Source organism: Colobus angolensis, unplaced genomic scaffold (assembly GCF_000951035.1).
Source record: "Colobus angolensis palliatus isolate OR3802 unplaced genomic scaffold, Cang.pa_1.0 Scaffold12, whole genome shotgun sequence".
Classification (NCBI taxonomy): domain Eukaryota; kingdom Metazoa; phylum Chordata; class Mammalia; order Primates; family Cercopithecidae; genus Colobus; species Colobus angolensis.
The window spans coordinates 1,051,992-1,067,877 of record NW_012113141.1 but is presented as its reverse complement, the minus strand read 5'-3'; the positions used below and the strand labels follow the sequence as shown (position 1 = coordinate 1,067,877).

Sequence of the window (15,886 nt, the reverse complement as noted above, 5' to 3'; positions counted from 1 at the left end):
AATGCGAGACAGTAACATTGACAGCTCCAGATATTCTCTTAAATGAGCTTCATTTAAAGTCAGAACCAACAACAAAAAACCCCCATCATTATAACATTTTTTTTTATAACAGTGAGAAGAGTTGGCAGTATTCAAACCGCATTGACACCACACTCAGGAAATTAGAAAGTAGCTCCAGTTAAGAATGGTACAACTGAGAAAACTGGTGAGAAAGCAGGAACAGCCAAGTACAAAGATCGGGGTCTTTGATGCGGAACTTGGCTTCTCCTAAAATGACTTTCTGATTCCTATCATATGCATTAAGTGCTACATTAGCTTATGTAGAGAGAATCTAAAAGATAATACAGGTTTGTAAAGTTGAGGACACTCATTTCTTTCTATTAAGTTTCATCTGACCTAACTAAATGAAAATTAATTTGTTCTGTTACTTGAGCCACCGGAGTAAGGAGGAGGGGTATTCTCCCAGGAGTGGCCCAACTCTGGCAAATAACCCAAGTTAAATATGTTTCTATAGGTTACTATATTTTCTTTTAATTCTATATCCTTGAAGTTAGAAATTTATATTACAGCCTAGTTTTCTGGCCAAAGTTTACCAGAAATACTATATAAAATAATGTTTAAAATGTAGAGGTGCATAATAAGAGAAATGGACATTAAAATTAAATGGAAATTCCATTATTCACCTAGAAGATTGGCAAAAGTCTAAATGTTTGACCACTTATGCATTGCTAGTGTGAATGGCATAAACCCTATGAAAGAAGTCTGCCAATACTGCCAGAATTACAGATGCAAATATCCTTGGACCCAACAATCCCACTTGTGGGAATCTATTGTACAGATCCACTTGTATACATACAAAATGACGAATGTATAGGCTACTCATTCAAACAGCAAAACATTGTAAACTATTCAGGCATTCATCCTCAGGGGACTGATGCAGCCACACAACGGAACACTATGCTGCTCTAAAAAGAAGATGAGAATGATCACTAGGTACTAACATGGAAAGAATCCCAAGATATATAATTGAATTTTAACAGTAAGGTGCAAAATTGTGCATATAGGGTGCTAGCCTTGTGTGAGAAATAGGGTTTATGGGTTGCATTATATCGTCCTGCCATAGATATGTGGAAGTTCTACCCCACCCCCATACTTGTGAATATGACCTTATGGGGGGCAAGAAATAAGATATGTTCATGTTGTTTGCATTTGCAGGAAGAAAATTGGAAAGAATAAAATGCAAATCATAAGCGGCTATTAAGGGCAAAGGGAAACAAGATGGATAAGGACAGATAGGAGTGAGATGGCTCAATGTACCTTTTTTTTTTTTTTTTTTTTTGAGACGGAGTCTCACTCTGTCACCCAGGCTGGAGTGCAATGGCGTGATCTCGGCTCACTGCAATCTCTGCCTCTTGGGTTCAAGTGATTCTCCTGCCTCAGCCTCCCGAGTAGCTGGAATTACAGGCGCCCCCAACCATGCCCAGCTAATTTTTGTATTTTTAATAGAGATGGGGTTTTGCCATTTAGGCCAGGCTGGTCTCAAACTCCTGACCTCGTGATCCGCCCACTTTGGCCTCCCAAAGTGCTGGGATTACAGGTGTGAGCTACCACGCCTCGCCTGGCTCAATGTACCCTTTTACATTTTTTCATTTTTTGAAATAATAACTGTTAATCAACTTAATAAAAAGTAATTAACTGGGAGGTATAATAACTACTAAGTGTCAAAAATTAAGTAGCCCTGGCAGTTGCTAATCTTTCCTGTAATTTAGATCTAACCACTCAGTGCTGAAATCCATCTTCTCCCTCCTACCATTTATACAGCAAGATTCTTTTTTTTTTTGAGACTGAGTCTCGCAGTCTCGCTCTGTCACCAGGTTAGAGTGTAGTAGTCCGATCTCTGCTCACTGCAACCTCTGCCTCCTGGATTCAAGCGATTCTCCTGCCTCAGCCTCCCGAGTAGCAGGGACTACAGGTGCACACCACCACGCCCAGCTAATTTTTGTATTTTTAGTAGAGACAGGGTTTCACCATGTTGACCAGAATGGTCTTGATCTCTTGACCTTGTGATCCACCCGCCTCAGCCTCCCAAAGTGCTGGGATTACAGGTATGAGCCACCACGCCTGGCCTTTTCTTGTGTGTGTGGAAAAGTCTCACTCTGTTGCCCTGAAGTACAGTGGCATGATCATGGCTCACTCCAGCCTCAACCTCCCCGGACTCAGGTGATCCTCCCACCTCACCCTTCCAAGTAGCTGGGACCACAGGCACGTGCCACCACACCTGGCTAATTGTATTTTTAGTAGATATGGGTTTTGCTATGTTGCCCAGGCTGGTCTTGAACTCCTGGGCTCAAGCAATTCATCTGCCTTGGCCTTCCAAAGTGCTGGGATTACAGGAATGAGTCACCACATACATCCTATAAGGCAAGATTCTAAAGCACACTGAAGAAAACTCACCTGTTCAACTACTTCCCAACAGTCAAGCTATTCTTTATTATTCCATGAATATGTCATGGTCACGCCCCAACATTCAAGTCTCTGCCCATGTTTTTTCTCTCTGAGATTCTCTTTTTCTGCCTTTCAGCTACTACAAATATAAGTCATCCATCAAAATTCTGCTCAGATATCACCTCCTCCACAAAGCTATATTTTGCTATCAATTCTGAATAATTGTTATGTTTTCTAACTTTACCTAAAAAAAATACTATGTCATGCAAATACTTGATTACACACTCTTTTATTATTTTCTATTTTGAAAATGTGTCCCGTTTCCTAGGTTGTAAATTCTTTGAAGGTAAAGACGGTGTCTTAGATGCTCTTGTAAGCATCCACAGTGCCTACCATAGTTTTCTATATACTCTCTCCTTTGGCCATCTTATCTCATCCTGTAGTTTCAATTATTACCTCTATTTGGGACAACATCCAAATTTGCCTTTCCAGCTCTGATTTCTGGACCCCATCTCCCATTACTCTTCCCTTCACTACGTTCCAACCACATTGGTCTTTTAATTCTGTGAACACATAAGCTTTTCCCCACTTTGGAATTTTGGTACTTCCTGAAACCCTCCTCCCCCAGATCTTTACAAAGATAGGTCCTTCTCATGAGTCAGATCTCAGCTGAAATGTTGCCTTCTCAGAGAGGCCTTCCCTGACCCTCTTCCCAATATAGCTCCCTTATCCTCAGTCACTCTAGCACACTACCCTCTTTTCTTATCTTCATAACATTTATACTATCTGAAATTGTCTTATATACTTGTTTATTTTGTTGTGGTTTGCTCCCTTCACTAGACTGCAAAGTTCATGAGAGGACCATATGGGTCTTATTCACCACTACAATGCCAGCACCTACAATAGCACCCTGGAACATGGTAGGAACTCAGAAAATAAGTGTTTGATGGGTTTGTTGAAAGATTGAGTGATGGAAAAAAATTCATAGTTAATATTTTCTAAGTATTTGTTATTTGCTTTATCAAGCTCTATGGCAACCTTTGATTTCTATTGTGGCAGCGGTAGTACATAGAGCTGCTGAAATGGGTTCATAAATCTCCCAAAGCATAAAACTACCAAGACCACAAGGAGCTTGTACAAACAAATCCTCAGAGCGTGTGCAGCTCCAAATTCAAATACTGGATGTCCGATTAAACATGACATATGAATCACATATATTTATCTTTACTATCCTCCTGAAATGCCCCTAAAATGAGAATAAAATAATTTTTTAAAGGTACAAAACCATAAGGACAAAAAGAATGGAAGGGGAGACAATAGCAGACCTAAGACTTCAAAACTCTTGGAAGGTGGAAAGAAGGTTAAGGAGCCAGGAGATCTGAGAAATGTGGAAACCAAGTGCCCACTTGGGGATATTAGTGAAAGAAGAAGCCAATTTGTGCAGCAGAGCCCCAGAAAGTTTTGGGATTTGGAGACACAAGGTTGCTGACAATAGGGGAAGAGATACAGAGCTTACAACAGGGAGGTTGGTTACAAGTTTGGAAAATGAGCTTTTAGATCTCCCCACTAGGTCACCTCTCCTCTTCTGAGCCATTAGTGAATGTCCCAGAATGAAAACTGAGTTGCAGGCTGAACCAGCAGCTGCTCCATGTTGGAGCAGGAGGAAGAAGGGCTTCTAAAGGGATTTCTCTAGGGAAAAACATGGTCCTTATGGATCACCTAAGACTGCATGGAAGAGAATATTTAGGAGAAGTTACACAAATCTGTTGGCGAATTAAGACAAATTTGCAATAAAAACACAGAATTAAGCGTTTTAAAAAAAATAGTGTCATCAACTTTAAGGTCAAAATAAAGAGTTGTACGAGCAAAGAAACATTCACTTTACCCTATCAAGCTTGGTAGTGAACAATACTTAGATAGTAACAGGATGGTAAGCAGTTTTCTAAACCACAGTGTGATGATGATTATAAGGAAGTGATAAAGGAGCAAGGGGAATGCTAGTGTAAGGGGTGCTAACCCTTCATCTTGCAGAATAGGAAGTCAGCAGAAATAGCTAACATCAGCAAACTAAGCAAGCAATAGCGGTAGAAGCATATCACAGTGGTTCTGAAGGCGTAGCTCACTTTCTGTGAAGACAGAACTAGTTTTATATAATACGAAGATATTATTTGCCTTTTCATTGTGTTAACATTTACACTGATGATGCAAAGCCACTGTGGGTCTAACTGCTGGTGCTTTAGCAACACAAATTAAAGTACTGTTGCAAAACTGATTAGTGGTTATTGCATTTACCACCACACTTGCAGTTTAAAAAAAGAAAAAAGAAAGAAGAAAGAAAAAGAGGCCAGGTGCGGTGGGTGGCTCATGCCTGTAATCCTAGCATTTTGGGAAGCTGAGGCGGGTGGATCACCTGAGGTCAGGAGTTCGAGACCAGCCTGACCAACACAGAAAAAACCCAACTCTACTAAAAATACAAAAATTAGCTAGGCGTGGTGGTGCACACCTGTAATCCCAGCTACTCAGGAGACTGAGGAAGGAGAATCGCTTGAACCCAGGAGGCACGGAGGTTGCAATGAGTCAAAATCGCGGCACTGCACTCCAGCCTGCACTACGTGAGTGAGACTCCATCGCCAAAAAAAAAAAAAAAAAAGAAAAAAGAAAAAGAAAAATGCCATTTCACCAAAAAGTGTCCTTGATGAAGCAGTAAAAATCATTACTTTTATTAAGCTCCACCTTGAGACCATGTGTTCTTAATATTGGGTGGTAAAATGAGAAGTATTAATAGCATAAGTATTAATAGCATAAAAATCTGTTGCATATGGAAGAACACTTGTGTGATGTTTACATTAAGGATTGAACTAACTGCTTAATGCATGAAACAATATTTTAACTTGAAAGAACAAATGATAGACAAATTGTGGTTATTCAAACTTGGGTGTTCAGCAGACATTTTCTCAAAAATGAAGGAAGTAAACCTAACATTTCAAGTAAAAAAAAACCTGACTGTATTTGTTGGAATGAAAAAATCGGAGGTTTCAGGGGAAAATTAGAAGTTTGGAAAACTTGTATCCTCCACAGTAAGTTCATGGTTTTCCAATACTTAAATAATTTTTTATGAAATCAGTGATGATATTAACAAATGCGATTTAAAAATATTATATAATAAAATGTATCACCTTTTGGAAGATCTGCATTACTCATTTTCCTGATGACTAATACGTGATATTATCCATTCAAAGTTCAAGACAGACCAGTAGGTTTCAGTACAGCAGAGTACAAAAGTTTATTGGTGTGGTTTCAGATTTCACATTGCAACGAATCTTTCAAAAATGACTGCTAGTTAATTTTAATATGGTATCAAATAAAAATAGCCACAATTTCCTGAAAAGACTATTAAAATACTCCTTCTTTTCTGACTACATAACTGTGTAAGGTTGGATTTTTAAAAATTTACTTCAACCCAAACAACATAATACAACAAACTGGATGCAGAAGCCCGTGTGAGGATCCAGCTGTCTTCCATTAAACCAGATATTAAAGAGATAGGCACACATTGAAAAACAATGCTACGCTTCTCATTAAATGGTTTTTTTGTTCGTTTTGGAAAATGCAGTTATTTTTTATAACATTTTTTGTTAACATGTTTATTATTACTATTTAAAAATGAATAAACAAATATTTAAAATATTTTTTCAGTTTTAAATTCTAATATGATAAATAAATAAAATATTACAATTCACATAAAACCTCCTTTGGGCCTTATTGATTTTTAAGACTGTAAAGGGATCCTGAGAACAAAAAGTTTGAACCACTGTCATGTTATTTAGAAGCTAGCAGTAAATAAACAGAAAATTGCAAAAAAGGGTTGAAAATGGTCTGTTCTTTAATAACATTTGGCTTTTAAAGCAATGTAACTCTATTAATTTGATAAAACAAATATCAATAGCTATTTCAAAACTAATACTTTCCATTATACAAACATTATAGGATTATTTAAATTCTTTAGAGAACATTTCTTGTCCTTACCAAAATGAGAGTGGAAACATCTATGAGCAATTGGATAGCCAGAAGGAGATAAATGGAATGATTCAAATGCCCAAACTCTCTGTCAGAAGTGTTTTTGTCCTTACTCAGATGGCCAGGATGGCCTCAGCAGGCCTAAAAAAACAATCGGTAACCGTCACTCTGACTTTAACAGCATGACCCACTCAGAAATTAGGCAGGGATCAGGCTGGCTTCTGAAAAGGTATTAATTTTACCCAGCTATGCTGAAGACTTTTGAGGGTCAGGGGGAACCATACTCTCAAACCTCCATCCATGTTAGGGAATGCTTTCATAGAAATGGCCTGACTGGCGGCATGTTTTTAGAACGCCAAATCCTCATGACACTTACAGAATGGCAGTAGATGCCAGGCATGATTCATGGCTCAATAGAAGTGAGTCAATGATCAGGATAAATAGGGCAGGTCCAGATGGTTAAAGAAAAGGACCCACCTTTCATGCACAAGGATGGCTTGCCAGATCTGCTCATTTGGCTAGCTAGCAAGCCTGGGAAGAAAGAAGGAAGACACTGAAGAGACACATTTTTCAGATTTAACTGGACTTTTGGCTGCGTGTCACCATTCTGCTGTGAGGTTACTATTTCTTCTAAAACATGGCTTGGATAAATATTATGACTCATTGTTTTAGCACATTAACAACTTCTAAACGTAATTTGAATGTGTTATTCTGACTCACCAGTAATAACGCTTGTTAAAAGAATGATTACTCAGAGTCTTTCTTTAACCATGCCCCAGCCCTTCCAAAGTCTCTATCCCAACTTCTGTTATTCCCTCTCCTAACACCCTGTTCTTTTCCTTTCTGGAACCTTTATATATTTTATAATTATATATTTATTTGTAGTTTTATTTGTTTTAATGTTTCTCTTCCTTACTGGAAAATAAACACAAGGGCAGAAATTATCTCGTTTGTTTTGTTTACCTCTGTCTATCTCACACCTAGCACAGTGTATGGTATGTTTCAGCTGCTCAAAACATATTTGTTGTATGAATGTTAACTGAATGAACTCAGTTAGGGTCATTATTGCCTCAAGTTTTTTTCATTTTCATTTTTTCAAGAAGGCTTGGGCACTAGAAAAGGACTTTCCTTTAATTGTCTTTGCCCAACTTCTTTTAACAATGCTTGATCTCTTAAGTGAAGAATGTGGGGCCTAAAACACAGCCAAAAAGTAGTACATTTACTTACTCACATTTCCAGCTCTTTCCAAGCATCAAAGCAACTCTCCTTCATATACAGAGTGCAACTGGAGTATATTGGACAATAAGATAATAATAGACGTCTAAAAAAGTTACGTTGAATTTTGTGACACAATTTGTATGTCCTGTTTGACTGCTACTGAGTTAGTAAACTTAAGTCTTCATGTCCATGTTCCACTCATGGGAGGGTATGGTGTAAGTGGGAGGATATGTCTATGTTTTAAGTGTTCTTAAAATTTATTGAGTTTTGGCCGGTCACGGTGGCTCACGCCTGTAATTCCAGCACTTTGGGAGGCTGCGGCAGGTAGATCACTTGAGGTCAGGAGTTCGAGACCAGCCTGGCCAACATGGCGAAATCCCTATCTCTACTAAAAATACAAAAATTAGCCAGGCGTGGTAGTGCGTGCCTGTAATCCCAGCTACCCAGGAGGCTGAGGTGCGAGAATCACCTGAACCCGGGAGACAAAGGTTGCAGTGAGCCAAGATAGCGCCACTGGACTCCAGCCTGGGTGAAGGAGTGAGACTCTGTCTCAAAAAATAAATAAATAAAACAAAGTAAAATAAGACAATTTATTGAGTTATTCCAGGCAGAAACTTCTTGGTAACTTAAGAAAAACATAAATAGGTAGTGGCTAATACCAAGACATCAATACCACCCCTTACCACATATCCTATTTTAGATATAACAAAACAGAGGATGAATAAATGTGAAGATGAAAACAGTTCCTAAAATAGTTTTTTTTAAACGTTAAATTACTTTGAGGAGGAGTGACTAGAAAATTTTTATTGTCTCCTTCTAGAAATCCTTCTTTTTCTTTGTCTCATAGTACTTATTACTAAATTGCTATGTAATTTACTTATTTATTAAATATAATATTTATCTGTTCTCCTTCACCTCATCTAGAATGTAATATGGCAGGAAACTTTGCTTTATTTACTGATGAATCCCAAGTATCTGGAATAGTCCCTGATAGTAGTGAGACTAGTAGGGAGTGCTGAATGAATTGTTATTGAATGAATGAACAAATGAACATCTTGAATTTTTTAGTTTTGTTGTTGTTGTTAATTCAATGTACTTGAATTTTTGCATGTTATATATTTTGAAGAATGGTTTCTTCCCTTCCTCTGTTTGCTGTGTTAGCTCTTTCTTTTAGAGTAAATTATTCTATTTGTTCAATTTAGAGCCTCTCATGGTGTTGACTTCTTAGCTTTTTGAAAATCTTGCTTTTTTGTGGAGGTTGGCTCTGACTACAGGGGATATTTTTAGTGATTGCTGGGGAGGAGCACTGTAATTTCAGGTAGGCATGTACTGTGTACCAGTAGCTCCTCAGTCCTCTCGGCTATCTGGGACGCTGCCCTGCTTGTCCAGCACACATTTGCTGCTCTGGCTTCTGTGTAATTTGGCAGTGCTTGTGGCTCAAGCAGGGGAAGCAGGAGGCACTGACCTACACAGCTGCTTTGAATGTAGCTCCCAGATTAATTACCCTGACCCCCTGGGTCCCCTCTCGCTTATTGTATCTTTTGCCTCTGAGCCTGGAGCATGTCCAGAGAGTTCCTTACTCTGCAACAGTCTTCTCTAGGATATAATTTGGGCTTTGGGTTCTCTTGTCAATCAGGTTCCATCTGCTTAGAGGCAGATTTACCATGAAACCAATGAAGCTTCAGGGTTCCTTACCTACATGGCTCCCTTCCAAAGCCCTATACCTAATTGCATATTTACAATTTTTATTATTTATCTTAAAGGGGACTTCCCAAACTGTGGACACTTCTGGGCCCACAAAACTTGACCCTCTTCCATCTATATGCTTTCTACCTTTGAGAAATTTGTTAAAATTTCAGGTCTATAGGCTGGGCACGGTGGCTCATGCCTGTAATCTCAGCACTTTGGGAGGCTGAGGCAAGTGGATCACGTGAGGTCAGGAGTTCGAGACCAGCATGGCCAAGATGGCAGAACCCCGTCTCTACTAAAAATACAAAAATTAGCCAGGCATGATGGCAGGCACTTGTAATCCCAGCTACTACAGAGGCTGAGGCAGGAGAATCGCTTGAACCAAGAAGGTGGAGGCTGCAGTGAGCTGAGATCATGCCACTGCACTCCAGCCTGGGTGACAGAGCAAGACTCCATCTCAAAAAAAGAAAAGAAAAATCAGGTCTACACATGGCATTCTATATGGTTTTCCAGTTAGGTTTTGGGGTGTTGGAAGAGAAGATAGGCCCATATGCTCAGTCTACCATTTTGGGAAGATGATGCCCTTTTCACTGCTAAACTACTTCTAATTTGCCTTCGGTGCCCATCACCTTCTCAAACTGCCCTTACTGAGGTCATTATGGCCTCCATGTTATTAAATCAAACGATACTTTTCAATTTTCATCTTACTTGATCTCTAATTAGTATTCACTGTAGTCAACTATTTAATCCCTCTTGCAGCAACTCTTCTTTTTTATGACTGCCCTATATCCACCCTACCATTTGGGATGTTCCTCGCCAATTTCCTTTAGGGGATTTTTGTCATCTACCCAAACTTTAAATCTTGGCATTCCTTTGGAGTATGGTCTGGACAGGAGTGATTCTTGAAGTAATTAACTGCTGATTCAGAATGGATGCCACTACCAATCAGAAAGATGTAAACTATAACCAGCCTCAAGGGCTATACCAGTTGTACTAACTAAATATCACACTTGGAGCTTGGGGCCAATTATCTTCTGACAAAAATATGAGAAAGAAAATTGAGGCAAATTTTGTACTTGAACAAAAATGCAAAATCCTTTTAAAAATTAGCAAATCGAACCTTGAAATATAATAAAAGATAGTGGATTATGACAAAATTGTGTTTATCCAAAGAATTCAAGGTTGGCTTACCATTATAAAATCAATATTCTTTACCATACTAACAGAGTAAAGGGGAAAAACACATGATAATCTCAATAAATGCAGAAAAAGTGCTTGAAAAGACTCGACATCCATTCATGATTTTTAAAAATCTTAGTATTTTTAGACATCAGAACTTACAACAAAATCCTACAGAATATGTTATTATAGAACTAGAAAGCATTCTCTTCAAGATCAGAAATAAGACTAGAGCATATATTGAACAGAACAAGACACTTCTGTTCAACATTGTACCAAAGGATTCAGTCAGCTCAAAACAGCAAAAGTAATGAAATATGAAATAGAGGATTATAAAGGAAGAACACACCCAAAAATCTATAGATAGATCTCCATAAATTTAGCGGTTGTTGAATGAGGAAAAGTCCTCCAAAGGAGAATTGTTTGATGAATTTAACAAGGTTATAGAAGTTGATTGTATTTCTATTATATAACAAACATAGAAAGTAATTTTTAACAAAGATACCATTAATAATAACATTAATAATAATAATAATAGCATTAAAAATGAGATGCCTATGAATAAAGTTAACCAAGGATTTATAAGACCCCAAGAAAAGATTACAAATCTTTTTTGAAAGAAATTAAAGAATACTGCCTATGAAGGCTGGCACAGTGGCTCACACCTGTAGTCCCTGCTACTCAGGACAACCAGGCGGTAGGCTCACCTGAACCTGGGAGTTCAAGGCTACAGTAAGCTATCACTGTGCCACTGCACTCCATCCTGGGTGACAGAAATTAAAGAATACCTTTGAAAACTGAGAAACATGCCATGTCCTTAACTATGAAAGCTCAGTATTTTAAAGATGTCAACTTCCCCTAAATCGATCTATATATTCAATGCAATTCCAAAAATCTTATTAGTGGTTTTTTTTTTTTTTTTTTTTTGAGATGCAGTCTCGATCTGTTGCCCAGGCTGGCGTGCACTGACACGATCTCGGCTCACTGCAACCCCCACCTCCTGAGTTCAAGCGATTCTCTTGCCACAGCCTCCCAAGTAGCTGAGACTACAGGCGCCTGCCACCACGCCTGGCTAATTATTGTATTTTTAGTAGAGATGGGGTTTCACCATGTTGGCCAGGCTAGTCTCGAACTCCTGACCTCAAGTGATCCACCTGCCTCAGCCTCCCAAAGTGCTGGGACTACAAGCGTGAGCCACTGTGCCCGGACTAGATTTTAAAACTTGATAGAAGGATTCCAAAATTTCTATTACAGGGCAAAAGAGCAAGAAGAGCCGAACAGTCTTAAAATGAAAAAGTTGGAAACCGAGAGCTGTGAAAAGCCTATTATAACGAGATAAATAAACTACAGGAAAATAAGAGAAAGCCCATACGTTTAAGAATTTCAATTTACGATGAACTGACACTATAGATCAGTGGGGAAAAGATGTACTTTTCCATTAACTGGCGCTAGAATAATTAGCTATTCAATCTTAAAAAATGAAAATGGGTTCCCTGCTTTACATCATACACAAAAATCAACTTTAAGTGGATTAAAAACTTAAATGTGAAAGACAAAATTATAAAATTTTTAGAAGACAAAATACAAGAATATCGGCCGGGCGCGGTGGCTCAAGCCTGTAATCCCAGCACTTTGGGAGGCTGAGACGGGCGGATCACGAGGTCAGGATATCGAGACCATCCTGGCTAACACGGTGAAACCCCATCTCTACTAAAAAAATTAAAAAAACGAGCCGGGCAAGGTGGCAGGCACCTGTAGTCCCAGCTACTCGGGAGGCTGAGGCCGGAGAATGGCGTAAACCCGGGGGGCGGAACTTGCAGTGAGCTGAGATCCGGCCACTGCACTCCAGCCTGGGTGACAGAGCGAGACTCCATCTCAAAAAAAAAAAACAAAAAATACAAGAATATCTTTATGACTTTGAGGTTAGGAAGAATTTCTTAAACTAGATGCAAACTACAAAAACCAAAATCATAAAGGAAAAAATTAATTAATTTGGACCTAAAGTTAAGAATATCTAATTATCTAAGATAAATTAAAATAAATAAAAATAAAAAGAGAAAATAGAAAGATAAATGAAACCAGAAGAGGATATTTTCATAACATGTTATATGACTAGTATCCAGCAGTATCCAGGACATTGTCATTTTTTTTTCTTTTTTTGAGAGGGAGTTTCACTCTTTTCCCCCAGGTTGGAGTGCAATGGTACAATCTCGGCTCACTGTAACCTACACCTCCTGGGTTCAAGTGATTCTCCTGCCTCAGCCTCCGGAGTAGCTGGGATTACAGGCACCTGCCGCCACGCCTGGCTAATTATTGTATTTTTAGTAGAGACGGGGTTTTACCATGTTGGCCAGGCTAGTCTTGAACTCCTGACCTCAGGTGATCCACCTGCCTCGGCCTCCCAAAGTGCTGGGATTACAGGCATGAGCCACCACGTCCAGTCTATCCAGGATATTTTAAAAGTTTTATAAATCAATAAGAAAAGAACAAACAATCCAATAGAAAAATGGGTGAAAGATGTAAACAGGCCCTTCATAAAATATGAGCCCTGAAAGGTCAATAAACAAAAAAATTTCAGCCTCATTTGTAACTGTGGAAATGAAAATCAAAACCGCTTGAGATAATACTTCATACCCATCAGACTGGCAAAAATTTAAAAGTCTGGTATAGGTTGAGCATCCCAAATCCAAAAATATGTAATCCAAAATGCTACAAAAATTTAAAACTTTCTGAGTGCTAACAACACTCAAAGGAAACGTTTATTAGAGCCATTCAGATTTGAAATTCTCAGATTTGGGATGCTCAACCAGTAAGTATAATGAAAATATTCTGAAATTCAATAAAAATTGAAATTTGAAATACTTCTGGTCTCAAACAATAATATCAATATTGGCAATGATGTAGAACAACCAAAACTCTTACACAATGTCGGTGAGAACGTAAATCAAAACAATTCCTTTGCAAAACAATTTGATATTATCATAAAGTTTAAGTTATACATAGTCTGCCAGCAATTTTATGCCCAACACACTCATTTACCAGGAAGAACTTGTGTACTGGTAAAGTATATTAGAACGTTTGTAATGGCATTGTGCATATTAGGAAAAATCCTGTAAACAACCCAAATGTACATCAATAATATAGTATTCTAGCCGTACAGTAAAATACTACATAGCAATGAAAACAAGTGATTTAGAGTTGCATGTAACATGGATATACTTTTTAAAGAAAAAAATTCAAGTAGTAGAAGAAAATAGACATTCTGATTTCACTTGTATCAAAGTTTTAAAACATGTTAAAGTTACTAATATTATTTTTAAATACCTTTTCATTATGAAAACCTTCAAACACACATAGAGAGACTAGAACAATGTACCCCTTTGCACACATTGCTTAGCTTCAACAAATTATCAGCAGTTTGTTAGAACACAGACGGCTGAGCCTCTTCCCTAGACATCCTGATTCAGTGGGTCCGAGACATGGCCTGTGAATTTACCTGTCCATCAATGTCGCAGGTGAAGCTGACGCTGCTGGTCCACGGACCCACTTTGAGTAGTCTGCTCTAGGAGGCTTTTAGAATCTGACCTCTTGGAATTAGTTTAAGGCACATTTAAAAAGAGAGAGAGAGAGAGAGAGAATCTGGCCTCTAGTCTCTGTACTTATCTCAAACCATTTCCTTCTCACTCTTTAAGATTTAGTGACATCAAGACATAATATGTTTCTTCAATTCTTCTAAATCTTTAAGATTTAGTGACATCAAGACATAATATGTTTCTTCAATTCTTCTAAATCTTTAAGATTTAGTGACATCAAGACCAATTACCTTGCTGCCTTAAGGGCTTCACATTTTCTATTCCCTAAGCCTGCAACACTTTTCCCCACAGCCCACTTTGCCAGGCTAACTCTTAGCTGTCCTTTATGTCTCAGCCTTAATATCGCTTTTCAAGAAAACCTTCCCAACCCACAAGGTTTGGTCCCTTTGCTATATGCTCCCTCCTTTATAACATTTATCACAATTGTAATCATATAGACAGTTATGGAATTTGTGTTTATTATCTGTGTTCCTTACTATACTCTATGCTGCATGAAGGCAGGGAATTTGTCTGTCTTGTTTGCTGCTTTAACCTTAGTGTCTACAACAGTATGTGGCACATAAATAGGCACTTAATATTTGTTGAATGAATGAATGAATGAAGGTATCCAGATTTTTCCAAAAGGTAGAAAGAAAAAGCCTCTAAATAGTGTAATATGAAATTAAGATATGCTTTTTATTTATAACTATTTTGTTTCCTACACTACTTGTAGACAAATGACTGGAAGCAGCAATAACAAAACTTAACAGCCATAGCAGGCATCAATATCTACAAAAGGTCAATTTGTGCTGCCTCGAAAGGTTGTGTACAAGCAAACATAGAGTTACGCAGCTGTACATTCCTGGGGAAAGAATTTGGAGCTGGGATACAAGAAGGGATCACGGCCATTTGCTGTGAATTCTCACAGACTCTTTCATCTCTGGGTAATACATGAATGTATTTCATTTTCTAAGACAACTCCTCCAATGAAGCTATGTCCAAGAAAGATTAACAGGCTTGCAAAACACACTGGCTTCAGTGATACAGGATTCCACCCTTCTTATACAACAATTTCTACCCAATTAACTTGGAAATCAATAATATAAGCAAAATAATTTTTCAACTTGTTAAACTAGGGTTACAAGAACTTGGGGCAAAATACTGATTATATAATACACAGGAGCACATAGATTAGGCTTCAGTTGCCCAGTATACTTATATTTTCTTGCTAAGATAGCAAAAAAGAATTCTATCCTTATTGACTGTGGTGTTCCTCTTTAGCAAACCAAAATGTCTCATTACTTTGTTATTTTAATGTATTTTTTAAGGAAATCCTCTGAATCAAAATCTGTTTTCCTAGGTCCTGTGGAGATGCCTCAAGAGTTTCAGTGGCGAACAAACAGGTAGGGCTCCAGGTGTCTCTACCCCACCCCTCTTCAAAACCCAATAGCACTAGTTTATCTTAAAAAATGTACGTGTCCCAGGCTGGGCACAGTGGCTCACACCTGTAATCCCAGCACTTTGGGAGGCTGAAGCGGGCAGATCACGAGGTCAGGAGTTCAAGACCAGTCTGACCAACACGGTGAAACCCCATCTCTACTAAAAATACAAAAATTAGCCAGGCATGGTGGCATGCACCTGTAATCCCAGCTACTCAGGAAGCTGAGGCAGGAGAATTACTTGAACCTAGGAGGTGGAGGTTGCAGTGAGCCAAGATCATGCCACTGCACTCCAACCTGGGTGACAGAGTAAGACTCCATCTCAAA

The 15,886-nt window shown here is 38.5% G+C and overlaps 1 protein-coding gene across 6 annotated transcripts in view; it reads right to left on the bottom strand.

Annotated features, from left to right (window-relative positions):
- MYPN (myopalladin) overlaps window positions 1–15,886 on the bottom strand; it is a 106,137-nt gene that overhangs the window by 69,095 nt on the left and 21,156 nt on the right. Inside the window, exons 4-6 of one of the 6 annotated variants that reach the window (XM_011926949.1) lie at window positions 7,694–7,747; window positions 6,940–6,993; window positions 6,472–6,603 (exon numbers count right to left, since the gene is read on the bottom strand). The exons of the other annotated variants lie outside the window; for them this stretch is intronic. Coding sequence (XP_011782339.1) covers window positions 6,472–6,491 — 20 coding nt within the window. The 5' untranslated portion in view covers window positions 6,492–6,603; window positions 6,940–6,993; window positions 7,694–7,747. The remainder of the gene's footprint in view (window positions 1–6,471; window positions 6,604–6,939; window positions 6,994–7,693; window positions 7,748–15,886) is intronic. 6 annotated transcript variants of the gene reach the window in all.